This window comes from Puntigrus tetrazona, chromosome 5 (assembly GCF_018831695.1).
Source record: "Puntigrus tetrazona isolate hp1 chromosome 5, ASM1883169v1, whole genome shotgun sequence".
Classification (NCBI taxonomy): Eukaryota; Metazoa; Chordata; class Actinopteri; order Cypriniformes; family Cyprinidae; genus Puntigrus; species Puntigrus tetrazona.
The window spans coordinates 14,464,304-14,477,306 of record NC_056703.1 but is presented as its reverse complement, the minus strand read 5'-3'; the positions used below and the strand labels follow the sequence as shown (position 1 = coordinate 14,477,306).

General features: G+C 37.4%; 1 protein-coding gene and 1 long non-coding RNA gene across 5 annotated transcripts in view; one reads left to right on the top strand and one right to left on the bottom strand.

The window, feature by feature from the left end:
* Positions 1–10,799, bottom strand: part of bmp2k (BMP2 inducible kinase) — a 26,964-nt gene extending 16,165 nt beyond the window's left edge. For 2 of the 3 annotated variants that reach the window (XM_043238382.1, XM_043238384.1), the window contains exons 1-2: positions 9,891–10,798; positions 64–182 (exon numbers count right to left, since the gene is read on the bottom strand). In XM_043238382.1, coding sequence (XP_043094317.1) covers positions 64–182; positions 9,891–10,035 — 264 coding nt within the window. In that variant the 5' untranslated portion in view covers positions 10,036–10,798. Of the gene's footprint in view, positions 1–63; positions 183–9,890 lie in introns of all 3 variants that reach the window. The other variant, XM_043238383.1, reaches the window with a different exon arrangement.
* LOC122344807 lies at positions 9,530–13,003 on the top strand. Of its 2 annotated transcripts, none has more exons than XR_006250925.1 (3): positions 9,530–9,662; positions 11,835–11,936; positions 12,294–13,003. It is a non-coding gene; the product is annotated as an uncharacterized LOC122344807 (long non-coding RNA). The 2 variants fall into 2 exon arrangements; XR_006250924.1 differs by lacking the exon at positions 9,530–9,662 and adding an exon at positions 10,982–11,110.

Genomic DNA, 13,003 nt, shown 5'->3' with positions numbered 1-13,003 from the left:
TTTTGTAAATGTGATGTACTGATGTACTCAATCAAAAAAAAAAAAAAAAAAAAACATCCTCACCATGATTGTGATCTCTCGCTTGAATATATTCAGATCGTGGACATTGTTCACATACATCCTTTTCAGGGCACATCTTACTCCGCTGTGTGTGCGGGCCAGAAACACCATGGAGAAACCTCCTGGATACACAAACAAACAAAAACAAAAAGTTAGTTCAAGTGATTATTAGGTCAGTGTTCTTCATACATTTGAGCAGTGATAATTGTTAAACAACTGAAACTGAGAACTCTTTACATCCACATTGAGTTTCACAATGGAGAAGAAAGTTCAGGGGACTTCTGTCACTAAGCAGTAAACAATAAAAATAATTCATGCTGATTTAATTATAATTATTATAAAACAAAACATGACTGTTTCATGTTTGGGTTTATTGAAATGTCTTTAAAGGGTGAGGATTTGGGAAAATGGTGATGAAAAGCAAAATCGTTGATATCACACACAGCAACAGCATTGCCATTTAAACAGAGAGAGTTGTGGGTAGCACTGTGCACCATGAATTAGAGTCGGAAATTAACAATTTAAAACCCATTACTACCGCCCACGTATCATTCTAGAACAACATGGAAGACACCTTTTGTAATGGAGTTCTTTCATTCTGCTACTTTTATTCCTCATCTAAAACTGGAAGTTTAACCGACAGAAAAGGTTGAACTTTGTATCAACACTAGATCCAACTGATCATCTGTGTGACCTTCCGTGACTCTTGCTCTGATATGAGAGGGAGCTCAAAATGTCCTTCTAGCTTAGGTCCTCTGATATTGCTCAGTTGCTCAACACACGAAACGCATTTTCATGAGGAAAATATGATAGAAAAACACTGTCTTAAGCCAAGTTAGGTATTGGCTCACTGTTGGCAGTCGCCTGTGTACAAAGCTGGCCTTAGGAGAAAGACAACCTTAAATGGTTGTTTCACCTGAAATGAAAATCTGACATATTTACCCAGTATTGTTCCATACTCGAGTCATATGACTGGCTTTCTTCTGTGGAACACCAAAAAAAAAAAAATTACTGTTTTCTTTCCATAATATGGCAAGTCAAGCTCCAAAACGAAAGAAAAAAGCAACTTTCCATAAAATTCCATAAAAATAGTTCACATAACTTTTGTGCTAAATTCTAATTCTTCGGAAGATGTACACCATCTTTTTTTGTGGAAAGATTCAAGGAAAGGTCACAGATATAGTAAAAAAAAGCAATAAAGGGCCATGGAAGATGCGGTAAACTGTATAAAAAAAAAACAAAAAAAACAATGAGTGTTAATAAACTGATTCCAGACAGACCAACAACGGCAGTCTCAGAGTGAATTTAAGGAGTAAGAAATGCTCCTTATTAAAATACGTGCAAAAAGTAAAAAAACAAATAAACACACATTTTAATATTTAGCCACCTGGCTTAAGCCTCTAAAACTCAATGAATGCGAGTATTGACTGCCTACACAGTGGCGAGGAGCAGCGAAGAAGGCCGCCATGCCTCCGCAACACTTCTCCCATCAGTTCCAGGGTGAATGAATCCTGGCAACGTATGACTGGCAAGCCTTTTCTCATTAACAGCATGCTGAGTCACGGAGCGGTCCACAGAACGAGAGAGCCTGACACAAAGGAGGACCCACAATGCTGCACTTGTTGCCTAACAAACTCATGCTTGTTTAGCTGCCCTGAATTGAAAATGTATTCATATGGAGACCCTCTAATCGGGACCTTGAAGAGGTGGAGAAAAACAGTGTTACATAGAAATCAACACAAAAACTTGGATTATACTTAAAGAGTAACAACTGAAGTTTAGCATAGAATGAAAATATATATTTTGTAAATGCAGCTATGGGTTTTTTTTTATGGGGGGGGGCTTACATTCATATTTGTCTCCATCCAATCCAATTTTATTAAGTCTTTATGCTCATCTGAATTCAATGGATTAAAAATATGGTAAAACCCCTACTACAGAGCTTTGAGCAAAATCTCTCATTCTTCCTCATCTCTATTCAGGATATTAGATAATTTTAAGCTACATAATTGTGAAGGTAGATCTCAAACTAGTGACTACCTATTAACAGCTGCCTATACAGTGTAATACCCCAAAACAGTACCACTAACTAACCATATTGAAGCACAAAGTATGAATAAAGTGCACAGAAAAGAGATCTTAGACACAGCTCAGAAAGAGTGTCAGGGTTCACCTTGTCACTTAGCAAGGGAAGTAGATGCATGCTTCTGATGACTAATACAGATAAAGAACAGTTCAGGCTCATACTAACATCACTAAACTCAAGTGTGCAAAAATGCACACAAACATCTTCACCCAGAAATGACAATCAATTGTTCACCTTGTGTTACTTCAAACCTGTATGACCTTTTCTGTTAAACGAAAGATTTTTTTGATGTCTTTTGTCAGTGGGGTCATGATAGTATAGTTTTGGACTTCATTGCATTATCCAAAATATCTTCTTCAGTGTTCTGCAGAAGGAAGTAAGGATGAGTAAATGATGAACTACAGACAGCCACACAACAATCTCATGTGCAAGCAGGACAATAAAATACACAGACACTAGCAGAAAGCGTCTTGAACAAAATGGCAAGACATGCTGTGTAAGCAGGCCGTTGTCGATGAGAAAAAGGAAATGCCATAAAACCCTACTCATAACTCTGATGACTGGCCTAAATTACACTGGATTATTACTGATATAGGTCAGGTGCTATTCTGACATAATTGTCAGTTATTTCTTCCTGTGATCTAGAACAGCTGCAAGAGGCCAGTTATACATTGTTAATCTGAGGTATATCAGAAAAACATACGCACAAAACAGCCTGTTTTCTCACGTGAAGGCTCATGGAGAAGCAGTGTGAGTGGTGTGGGTGCCTGCTAAAAGGTACACATATGGATGTATATCAGAGGGGAACTGACTGTCTTCAGAAACGTTTTAATGGCATTTTCTTTAATCTTGCCTCTGCACAAATGCTTACTAAAGCAGTGTTCAAAATCACAGCGCTGCTTTGTTTACAGTGGTAACCAAGGAAAAACTGTATGGCTCTTGTTCCATAAGTGCCAGCTGAATCGGTGTTCTCATTTTTGTGTGTGTGCGCAGATGATTTATATAGTATGCTTTCCCAAAGCTAAAGTCAGACCATTCTGTTTTGCTTAATTTTGAAATTATACAATCTTATTTAGAATAAAAACTTCTATAATGTCCTATATACAGCATCTTTGTATGAAATGTGACTAAAAGTTGATAAAAAGTTGCCTCTTATTTTAAATGGAAAGAGCACAGGCAAAGCACTATTTCGATCATATATGAAGAGATTTCTATTTTCTTTTTTTTAATTGGGGTTTGTGAAATTCTGAACATTCAAGCCAGTTTGGAGCATTATAAGGTTGAGAAAATGACAGAATGTTTATTTTTTGCTGAGATCTCTCTTTAAGTAAGAATATCTGGTTGCAATACCAGGTGAAATCACTTGGGGCATTTGTATTATTCAGTTTCTTTAACTCCTTAAAGCTCCTTTAACTCAGTAACTCTTAAAAAACAACAACACATATTTAGGCATTTCTAAACAAAGGTAAAGAGTTTGAGAAATATGCTCTGGGAAAGCTCAGGCATTTTAATTATATGGTTGGAAAAAAAAATGAACAGGATGAAACTTAACAGAATGGAACTGAAGAAATGAACAGGATGCTGAACAGGATGAAACCCAACAGGATGCAAATAAAAAGCTAAACTTCCTATAGCTCAGTAAGGGTTTGTGTGTGTGTCAACATTAAGACCATCTTTTGAAGTGTTGACAATATTATATTGTAACAGTACTTTTACGGAATATAATATTAGATTTTAAAGCAAGACAAACTATACAACAAAGAAAGGGCCTACTTTACTGAATTAATGGCATGGAGATTCAAATAATTTTTTTTTTGCATTTACTACATTACTTTTCTTCTGCCATCCTATCAGTTTACAGTATAAAAAAATTTAGAGTATAAAAAGGTCTGGCAAATTAATTTTGTCGAAAAGGGATGTTCCTGAGATACAGCCCAAGTTTAGACCTTCTCCTTTCCAGTAATAGAGCCAGAAATGGAACCCCCCACCAGTGGCCTGATGTGCTGACGATCACAAATGTTGATTCTGCTGTACATAAGAGGGCAAACAGAGGACATTTGCTTGCTTGTTCTGGGTCATTCCATACTACAGCTCTGAAAATACTGATGACTCCACAATAGAGCTGGGCAATATAGCTTAAAAACATCAATATTCACATAGTATTGAAAATCTTACATAAATCTGATATTTATGCAGTGCTCTGGAACGGCATAAAAGGATGGATTTTGACATGCCATCAACAATCAAACAGCCACTGAAACAAAGTACATTACGCTTAGTGAAATTGAATATGCATTTATAACATTAAGTTATGCCACTGTAATACAGCAGTTCTCCTGTTGTTGTTTTTTCCCTCTTTTCACATCTGCATGACATCCCCCAGGTCTGGAAGCCATATCTTATTTTAACAGAAGAATCTTTCATAAACACCAGCGACCCACATGCAGCTCACAAATATCTGTTAAAGAACACTGCCTAATCGGTTTCCCTTGAGTCCTATATGTTACACCACAATGATGCTCACAAATTTATCTCTAGTACAGACTGACCTTCTAAAAATAGAGACATGTCTGCTTTTGGTGAGAAGCTTAGAGATTCTGCACTTTGCAACAACCTCCTTGATGGCAACATGAGGTTGACATTCTTTTTGGAACTTTACAGATGGTCTTCATTTTCTTTCTCACAGACTTGATGAGTACAACAAAACGTTGACTTAGAAGTGTTGCATATTTTTAGCAAAAACATAAATCCCTAGAGAAATGCCATTCAGCTAAATTTATTCATTAACAGTACACCAATATTTCTCTGAGCAGTTTTACGAGACTTTAACAGCTGACCTTCTACTACTAAATATATTTAGCATTTAATGTATTCTTGACATAGACCCCCTTTGTTATAGGAATATATTTATACATACATGTGTGTCCTTGTTATCCACAAGTAAAAATACCATACCTTTAATTAAATAAAAATCCTTTTAATCTTTGAATTAAAAAAAAAATAATAATAATAATGTCATATGTCATATCACATCATACTTCACAGCAAAATGGTCCAGAACACAGCCTCAGGTCAAGAAAAAAAAAATCAATAATTAAAAATATCTTGTCAAAAGTGTCTTTTGAATTATGATTGTAAAAAAAAGACAGCAAGATATTTTGGAATGGTCATGTGTAACCGACTGTTTCATGTAGTTTACACTGAAAATATGTTCAAAAACAGAGGCAACATTCTGTGGCTGAAGAAAAACCTATTTAGCCTGCCTGTGGTCAACAGATTAGTACTCGGAAACTTTACTGATAAACTACTAATAGCTATATGCAACAATTATATTTAATCATTATTAAAATAAAAGTGGATTGGATACACATTTTCAAACAAACTATAGACTCATGAATAAGTCCAAGGGACAAGTGTTTCTTTCAATATCACCAATGAGATACAAGGGAGTCTCTCAGGCACTCTCTGTTGTGCTTTCTTCCTTTAGGAATGTGTGATCATTTGCTCCCGCATTCCAGAGAAGAGCTTCAAAATCATGATATCAACAAGTACACACCCCATGCAATGCATAACAAGCATGCAACCTCTATTTTTAAAACCACTTGTACATCTTGTGGAAGTTTTGCCATAGAACATAGCAGTAAGACAGAATAACAGTTTAGTGTTTGAATTAGAAAAAAAAAAGGTGCACGTTCTGGTAGGATGCTCGTCTGCTACAACTTATACAAATCAAGTTTGAAAGACATCTATATAATAAGTTTGCCATCTAAACAGTCTGCATTGTCCAGGATGACAAGTGGATCTGGTCAGATGCCAGACAAAACACAAAACAGTTGCCAAAGACTATTCACCACATGCAACCAGCAACATACTGATTTAGACAAAGGGATTAGAGCTAAATCACAGTTAGATAATCTTAGAGTACTAGTATTTTGACAGAGAATTGCTTAAGGAACTCTTCTGAGCCAACACACGGTGTGAGATGCCAACCCCACTCTGACTTACAGAGCTTGAGTGACCTATTTTCTCAAAGCAGTGTAAGAACTGCATGTGTGTGTGTGCGCGCGTGTGTGTGTGTGTGTGGTACAGCTGAAATGTAAAAGGCAGAAATGGGTCCTCACAGAACAGTGTGGAAAACCTGACAAGCATGTCTTTGTCATTCTCAAATGTGACACTGGCAGAATGTCAGCTTATGCCTATGCAGCCAGGACCCTAAGAAGTTTTCATACCACTTCTCTATTAGATTGGCAGAACACAGCAAAGGGTGATTTAATAGGGTCAAGGGGCACTGTGTACCATGCCTGCATATAGAGTCCCACTGGTTTCAAAACTTCATCTTGGCAGGTTCCTTTGAAGGAATGCTTTCATTCACTGGCACACTGTCACTTGAGAACTGTGCTAATTGTTATGTCATCTGAAGATGACACAGATATACGGGAAGGTAACACCATAATATACCATTCATCTACTAAAAGAGACACAGCATGCAACCAATAAAAAGGCATACAGTACAGGGACAAGGCCTGGAAATTTGTCTTTTTACAGTCAAGCCTTTTACAATCATAACTTTTATTTAAGGCAATTTTCCAGGTGTAAATCACCAAAAAAATCATATCTGGGGTCTCATTGTTGCACAACAAATGTTGTTCCTTGAACAACAAAAAGCGTGTATGTCTGCTCAGACCCTGACATGACACTCTTTCACGTCAAAGACGTTTTTATAAATATGAGTACTATAGTAAGAAGAGTACACATTAAGATCAAATCTGTGCATAAGCACCAACTCTGAGGCATGAAATTTAAAATATATCATATTTTACTAAAGATATGAAAATTTTATTGTAATTGCATGCATTTAATTTTTACTTTTTTCCCAAATGTTTAATCAAACTTCTATATGCTGAATTTTTCCAATAATTAAGTGTGCCTTGCCAATGGACAGAGTGTATGGAAAAGTGTAGCCCTACATTTATATATTAGATATTAGCGTTTAAACAGTGAACAATATCATCTTTTTATTCTCAAGCATCTGACATCTTAAATTCTCAAGCTTCTGAGAGCAGAACAGATTCTGATAAGCGGTCAATGTTTATATCATTCATCAGCTAGAAAAAAAAATTCTTAATATGATTCCAATGATTTTTTCTCTGTCCTTTATTGATATTGTTGTGATGTACTCTGCAATTCATACATAATAAGAATAATGAATTACTACCCCTCTGAAATGCCACAATTTAAAATTGGGAGAATAATGAAGGGAATAATTTCCCTTCAACACGTCCCTTAACAGAAAAATAAAACCGACAGGACTGTTTAGACCTTTATTGACACTGAATGATGCCAACCCATATGACAAAATACACGTCCACTTAATGCTGAGAAACTAAAAGGACCATTTCCAGCATTTAAACACAACAGAGGCCTGCTTCAACATACGTCAAGAGACCAAAGCTGAAATGTCTGGGTTGACAGATGACTGAGCTCTCCTTCAACATCGGCCTTTAACTGTCAGTAGGACAAACAGGCCCTATAGCAGAGAAGTAAGGGAGATAAGAAAATCAGAGTGGCTCTTAACACAGTCATTCATCCAGCACATGCTCAGTAAGTGAGGTAACACCTCCACACACGACTCATTCAAGGTCAGTCCAGTAATGCTCCAATCGAAAGTGCAGTAGAATGTCCTTAGGAACCGCTCTGAACCAGTTTGGTGTCAAATGACTCCAACAGATATTGTTTTAGAAGAGATCAAAGACCAAAGCGGATTCTGCCAGTCACATACTTAAGAAGTGAAACCGGGCAAAACAACCAAGTCACGAACAGGTTTGTTGACAGAAAGGCGAGCAGGTGGCTGACCACTGATTGACCACACAAACCTCGTTGATGCATTCTGAATTTAAAATGCAAGAACGCTAAGTTACTCAGGCAATTTCCAAACAAAAAGATCTTTAGTCTGTCTGAATTACAGATTTCACTTCTGCACAATATCAAAAGTAAAAGCGGCTCCATTTAAGAGCCTCATATATCATTATATAACAAATCACACAGACAGACTCTTAGAGTGCTACTGTAAAGAAATCATGCCCTCCCATCCAGAAATGTACTCCCTTACCCAAACTCCCCAGCTGTCTCTAATGAGTTGCTTGAAATTATTTATTGGAATAATAATGGGAGCATTGTGATCATGCAGGAGGGACAAACTGTCAGGCCCAACAAGCAAACACAAAAGAATCAACTTCCATCACAGGATGATGAGCTGCATTGTTGCAACCCCTTTTTAACAGTTGATCAAGTACAACAAACCACCTACCTATTTGCATGCAGTTAATGTGGATATGATTTTTTTGTTTGTTTGTTATTTAGGCTACATTTTTGTGAAATTCTGCAGAATAATAGAGTCTTTTTCCACACAATAACATATGTTATTTAAAATAACATGGGGTTGAGTAAATTATGACTATCAATTTAAGATGCAAGTTAACTATACAGATGCAAAACATAACTGTCTTTTGTTGAGTTGTTGACTACAGCTAAATTGGATGTTATTTGTACTGAAAATATGCCCATGCATAACACACACAAAAGAAATGAATAATATCTAATGAATTAGTCACCTCTGTATAGTTTAAAAACATGTATGACTTACTTTAAAATAGGATATTTCGCTAAAATAAAAATGTTTTTAGCTTGTACACTCAAGTCAACGCTCGCCAGAAAAATTCACTATCTACCAATAAACTTTCTGTTGCGTTTCACATAAGAAAATAAAGTGAAGTTCATTGTAACCACACGATGAGATAACGTAAAAATTTTTATAAAACAACCCAGTGGAAAGCAAAGTTAAAAACACATTTCAAACTCAACAGTTGTTTGTGAAGGTGAACTTTTGCACCTACGGCAAATTATATAATTGTGTTCAGTCAGCAAGTTTGAAGCTGCCAAGTTGCTGTTCAGCCAAACTCATAGAACTGACAACATTTGCATGGGAAACAAACACTTAGTACTTGTATTACAGTCACATTACAAGTAAGAATGATCAAGCTAACATACAGTAAACACTATGATATACTGAAATTATGTTAAAAACACGAAATGTGCAACTGAGACTTTTATAACTGCGCTAGAGATAATCATGAAGACATCAAGCTTCTCAAATTGTAACCAAAAAAAAATAAAAAAATTACAGTGGCCTGTACTAGGAAGATGTGATGAATGCTGTTTCCAAATATATTTTTGTGCTAAGTTAACTTGAGATTTTTAAGGGAAGTAAAACAAGTGCATGTTTGAAAAGGCCTGAGCTTTCACTACAATCTTTTGCTTAAAGTACAACAAGGACAAGATGAAAGACAATGACAGGGTTTTTTTTGTCTGCAATAAACATGAAATTAAGTTTAGGGTCAGCCCACACCTCCTGATCCAAAATCATGTGATCATTAACAGTGACAAAGGCAAAAAATGGCATCAGATTATATGGAAGCATCTGCCTTTGAATTTATGGGAAGTAAAAGCGAGCACCAAGGTAGTTCCTCTTTTTTATGGCAAACAAAATCACTGTAAGAAAATAAAGTGTGCATATGGCGAGGTGCAGCTTGTAGTAACCGCGTGTTTACCTTGATTAATACATAGGGTATTTTCTGAACTGCTTATGGTTCTATGTAACATGTCTGGGGGGTTTGGGGGGCTCATATCTTCACCGGCAAGTTTTGCAACATCGTTATATGTGTGGCCAAACAAATGGACCCATTACCTTCAGCGATCAGCTCTTCCACCGTCACTTGGTATCGACCGACAGCAAACACCTTCCCGATGTAGTTGCTGCTTCCAGTACCAGATCCAGACCCACCCCCGAGACTTCCGCTCTCTGACTTCGGCATACGCGAAAACTTCTTCATTCTTGCCTCTTGTGTTCCCGCCTTCCCCAAACGGACAGTTCCAAACACTCTAAAGACGCTTAAAAATCCAATCTGCTCATCTCCGCTCTTTTGTCCAGCATGCTGAGAGAGCCGCTCTCCCGAGATGCGCCAGGCACTTCAGTGCTCAAGGGACACAGAAAGGCGTAGCTGAACGCTTCCTTATTTTATCCAAAGCCCGATGAAGCAACTGCATAGAAGTAAACCGTCAGGGCAGCGTTGTGTCGTTAATAAGTGACAACAGCACGAGCGATAGCGTCCACGCTGCTGTGTTTTCAGGCCGACTCCAGTTGCGGCGGGCTAACGAGCCTATATTACGGGAGCTGGAGAGACCATTCGCCTCGCTAGCTGGCTAACAACAACGGAGAAACGCTCTCTTCAGCCAAAGCATGCTTTTGTGGGCGGCAGAAAGCCGAAGTTGGTTGAAGTCCCGGCTATTTGAAACCAACGTGAACAACAAACAGGCAGAAAAAGTGGGTGTGTTGGGCGGAAGCTACGCTAGCGAAACTCTTAAACGATGACTACTGCCACTTCCCCTTCGGATAGTTTAGTTAGCCAGCTCGCTAGCTGACTGGCTTCCTCTATCTGCTTGAATAGGTCACCGTGTATCATAGTCAAATGTATCAGTACAAAAATAACCCAGAAATCCTCCGAGAGGCCGTACGTTTCGGATGTTGCGCGAGCAGCGTCGGTTATTTTTTTTTTTTAAACGGCAGAGCGCTTCCTCGTGCTCTGGAAGTCCCCAGTCACACTGATAAAGTTCGAACTCTCGTGACTCGCCGTAGAATTGGTGGGAGGTTTGTTATTGCCCAATCCGCCTGTCTGACAACCTAACTTTGTTTTTGTCCGATTCCTTCCCATTGTCATGATTGGTGTGCGCGAGATGCGTTCTGTAGATGCTCTTCTCTGATGGGATGAAACGGGTGACTGTCTCTCTGCGTTTTGCTTAGCAGTTTGCTTGATAAAGATCTTAACCAATGTGTTAGTCCGTTGAAAGATGTGAATGGATTGTTTGAGAGTGTGAGATGCTTAGGAACGGGCACATTCTGCTAATACGGTACACTTAAATAAAAATATTTGTTTTTGTTGCGAGAAATTGTTGGATGAACAGAAAACTTAGCAAAAAAATAAAAGAAAAGAAAAAATAATATAATTAAATTGACCCTAGTATAGGAATTAAATAAGCTAATTTAATTAGCAATATTAAACACAATCGTAACATTCTGTTCATTATGTGCTGTTACAAGGATTCATTTAGTGGACACTTTGGAAGGGGACATAAATAATGTTATTACATTTTCTCAATTATTAAACAAAAAATCAGACAATAATGAGTCTTGTATGACCAATCGGACACCTTGTATGCACAACCTTATCATATTTCAAATTACAAAAGGTTTATGCCTTGATTCAATAGTGGGTTTATCCTATGTAGTTTATGTATACATTTATACTACTAAATTTATTTATTATTAATGTACTGATTCAATAAAGGTTTCATGTCAGAGTGCTCCTTTTGCTGTTTTTATCAGCTTGTTCATTGCCAGTAAATCCCATATTCTGCCAACAGTTGATATTGTGTTACCTGTTAAGTACAAAACAGTGAACTGCATATAATTATATTTGCCATCTACTTGATGTTACCATCGTTTACATATTTTTTTTAAATAGGTTTGGGAGAAACGCTGTAAGTTAGGAATTGCTTTTCTCTAAGGTACCCTACATGTATCTTCCGATACATTTCAAACATGGCACTCATAATTTAATTTTTGTGCAATCAGGACACTGATATGAGCATTTATAATTGTGATGACATCACATGGAGAGTCAAATGACGTTAACCAGTCTTAGTGGACAACACCAGAACCTCCGACGCTTCTCAGGTACATGTTATTTAGTTCATGAAAATGTCCTGCCCTCTCATGGTCAAACTGCAAAATGCACTTCTCATACCTGAAATTAAGTATAGGTTTTGGCTATGTAACTATTATAATATGCAATATTAAAAATAAACAAGTTAAGTTAATTGCAAAACATACACAAGAAAATCATGACCTTTTAAATTTTTTATAGCCAGAAAAGAAAAACATCAGACGCTGTTAAACCAAACGTATATAATGCTTGTACAAATGTGACCGCAATCTGATAATAGCTGCAGATGTAGGTCGATGGAGAGACAGAGGACGAACTGGAGTCTAGGATTATTATATGGGATTAATGAGGATCTTCTGTTCCCTCAGGCTCTTCTCCACCTCAATACAGATCAACTCCCCTGACTGTGCAAAGTTTCATCAGCAGCAGCTCCCCGAGCAGATGACTCAACACTGTGCACATCACAAGAACACTCATATCTAGCTTATCTTTATCATCATGTGTAGAGTTGTGATTTCTTTTCTCAAACACAGCATATACTGGTCCTTGTTGGCTGTTGTATAACACTTTTGGGAACTTTGATTTTGCATAATTAGCATTTATAATTAAATGTACACTCTATCGTCCTTATTAAAATAAAGGTAAATGTTTTGTCTTTTTTCCTCTAACTTATATATACATACACACACTATATTGCCAAAAGTATTCGCTCACCTGCCTTGACTGGCATATAAACTTAAGTAACATCTGATCCTAATAAATAGGCTTCAATATGACGTCGGTCCACCCTTTGCAGCTATAACAGCTTCAGCGCTTCTGGGAAGGCTGTCCACAAGGTTTAGGAGTGTGTTTTTGGGAATTTTTGACCATTCTTCCACAAGTGCAATTGTGAGATCACACACCGATGTTGGATGAGAATGCCTGGTTCTCAGTCTCCACTTTAATTCATCCCAAAGGTGTTCTATTGGTTGAGGCCAGGACTCTGTGCAGGCCAGTCAAGTTCATCCACACCAGATTCTGTCATCCATGTCTTTATGGCCCTTGCATTGCGCACTGGTGCATAGTCATGTTGGAAGAG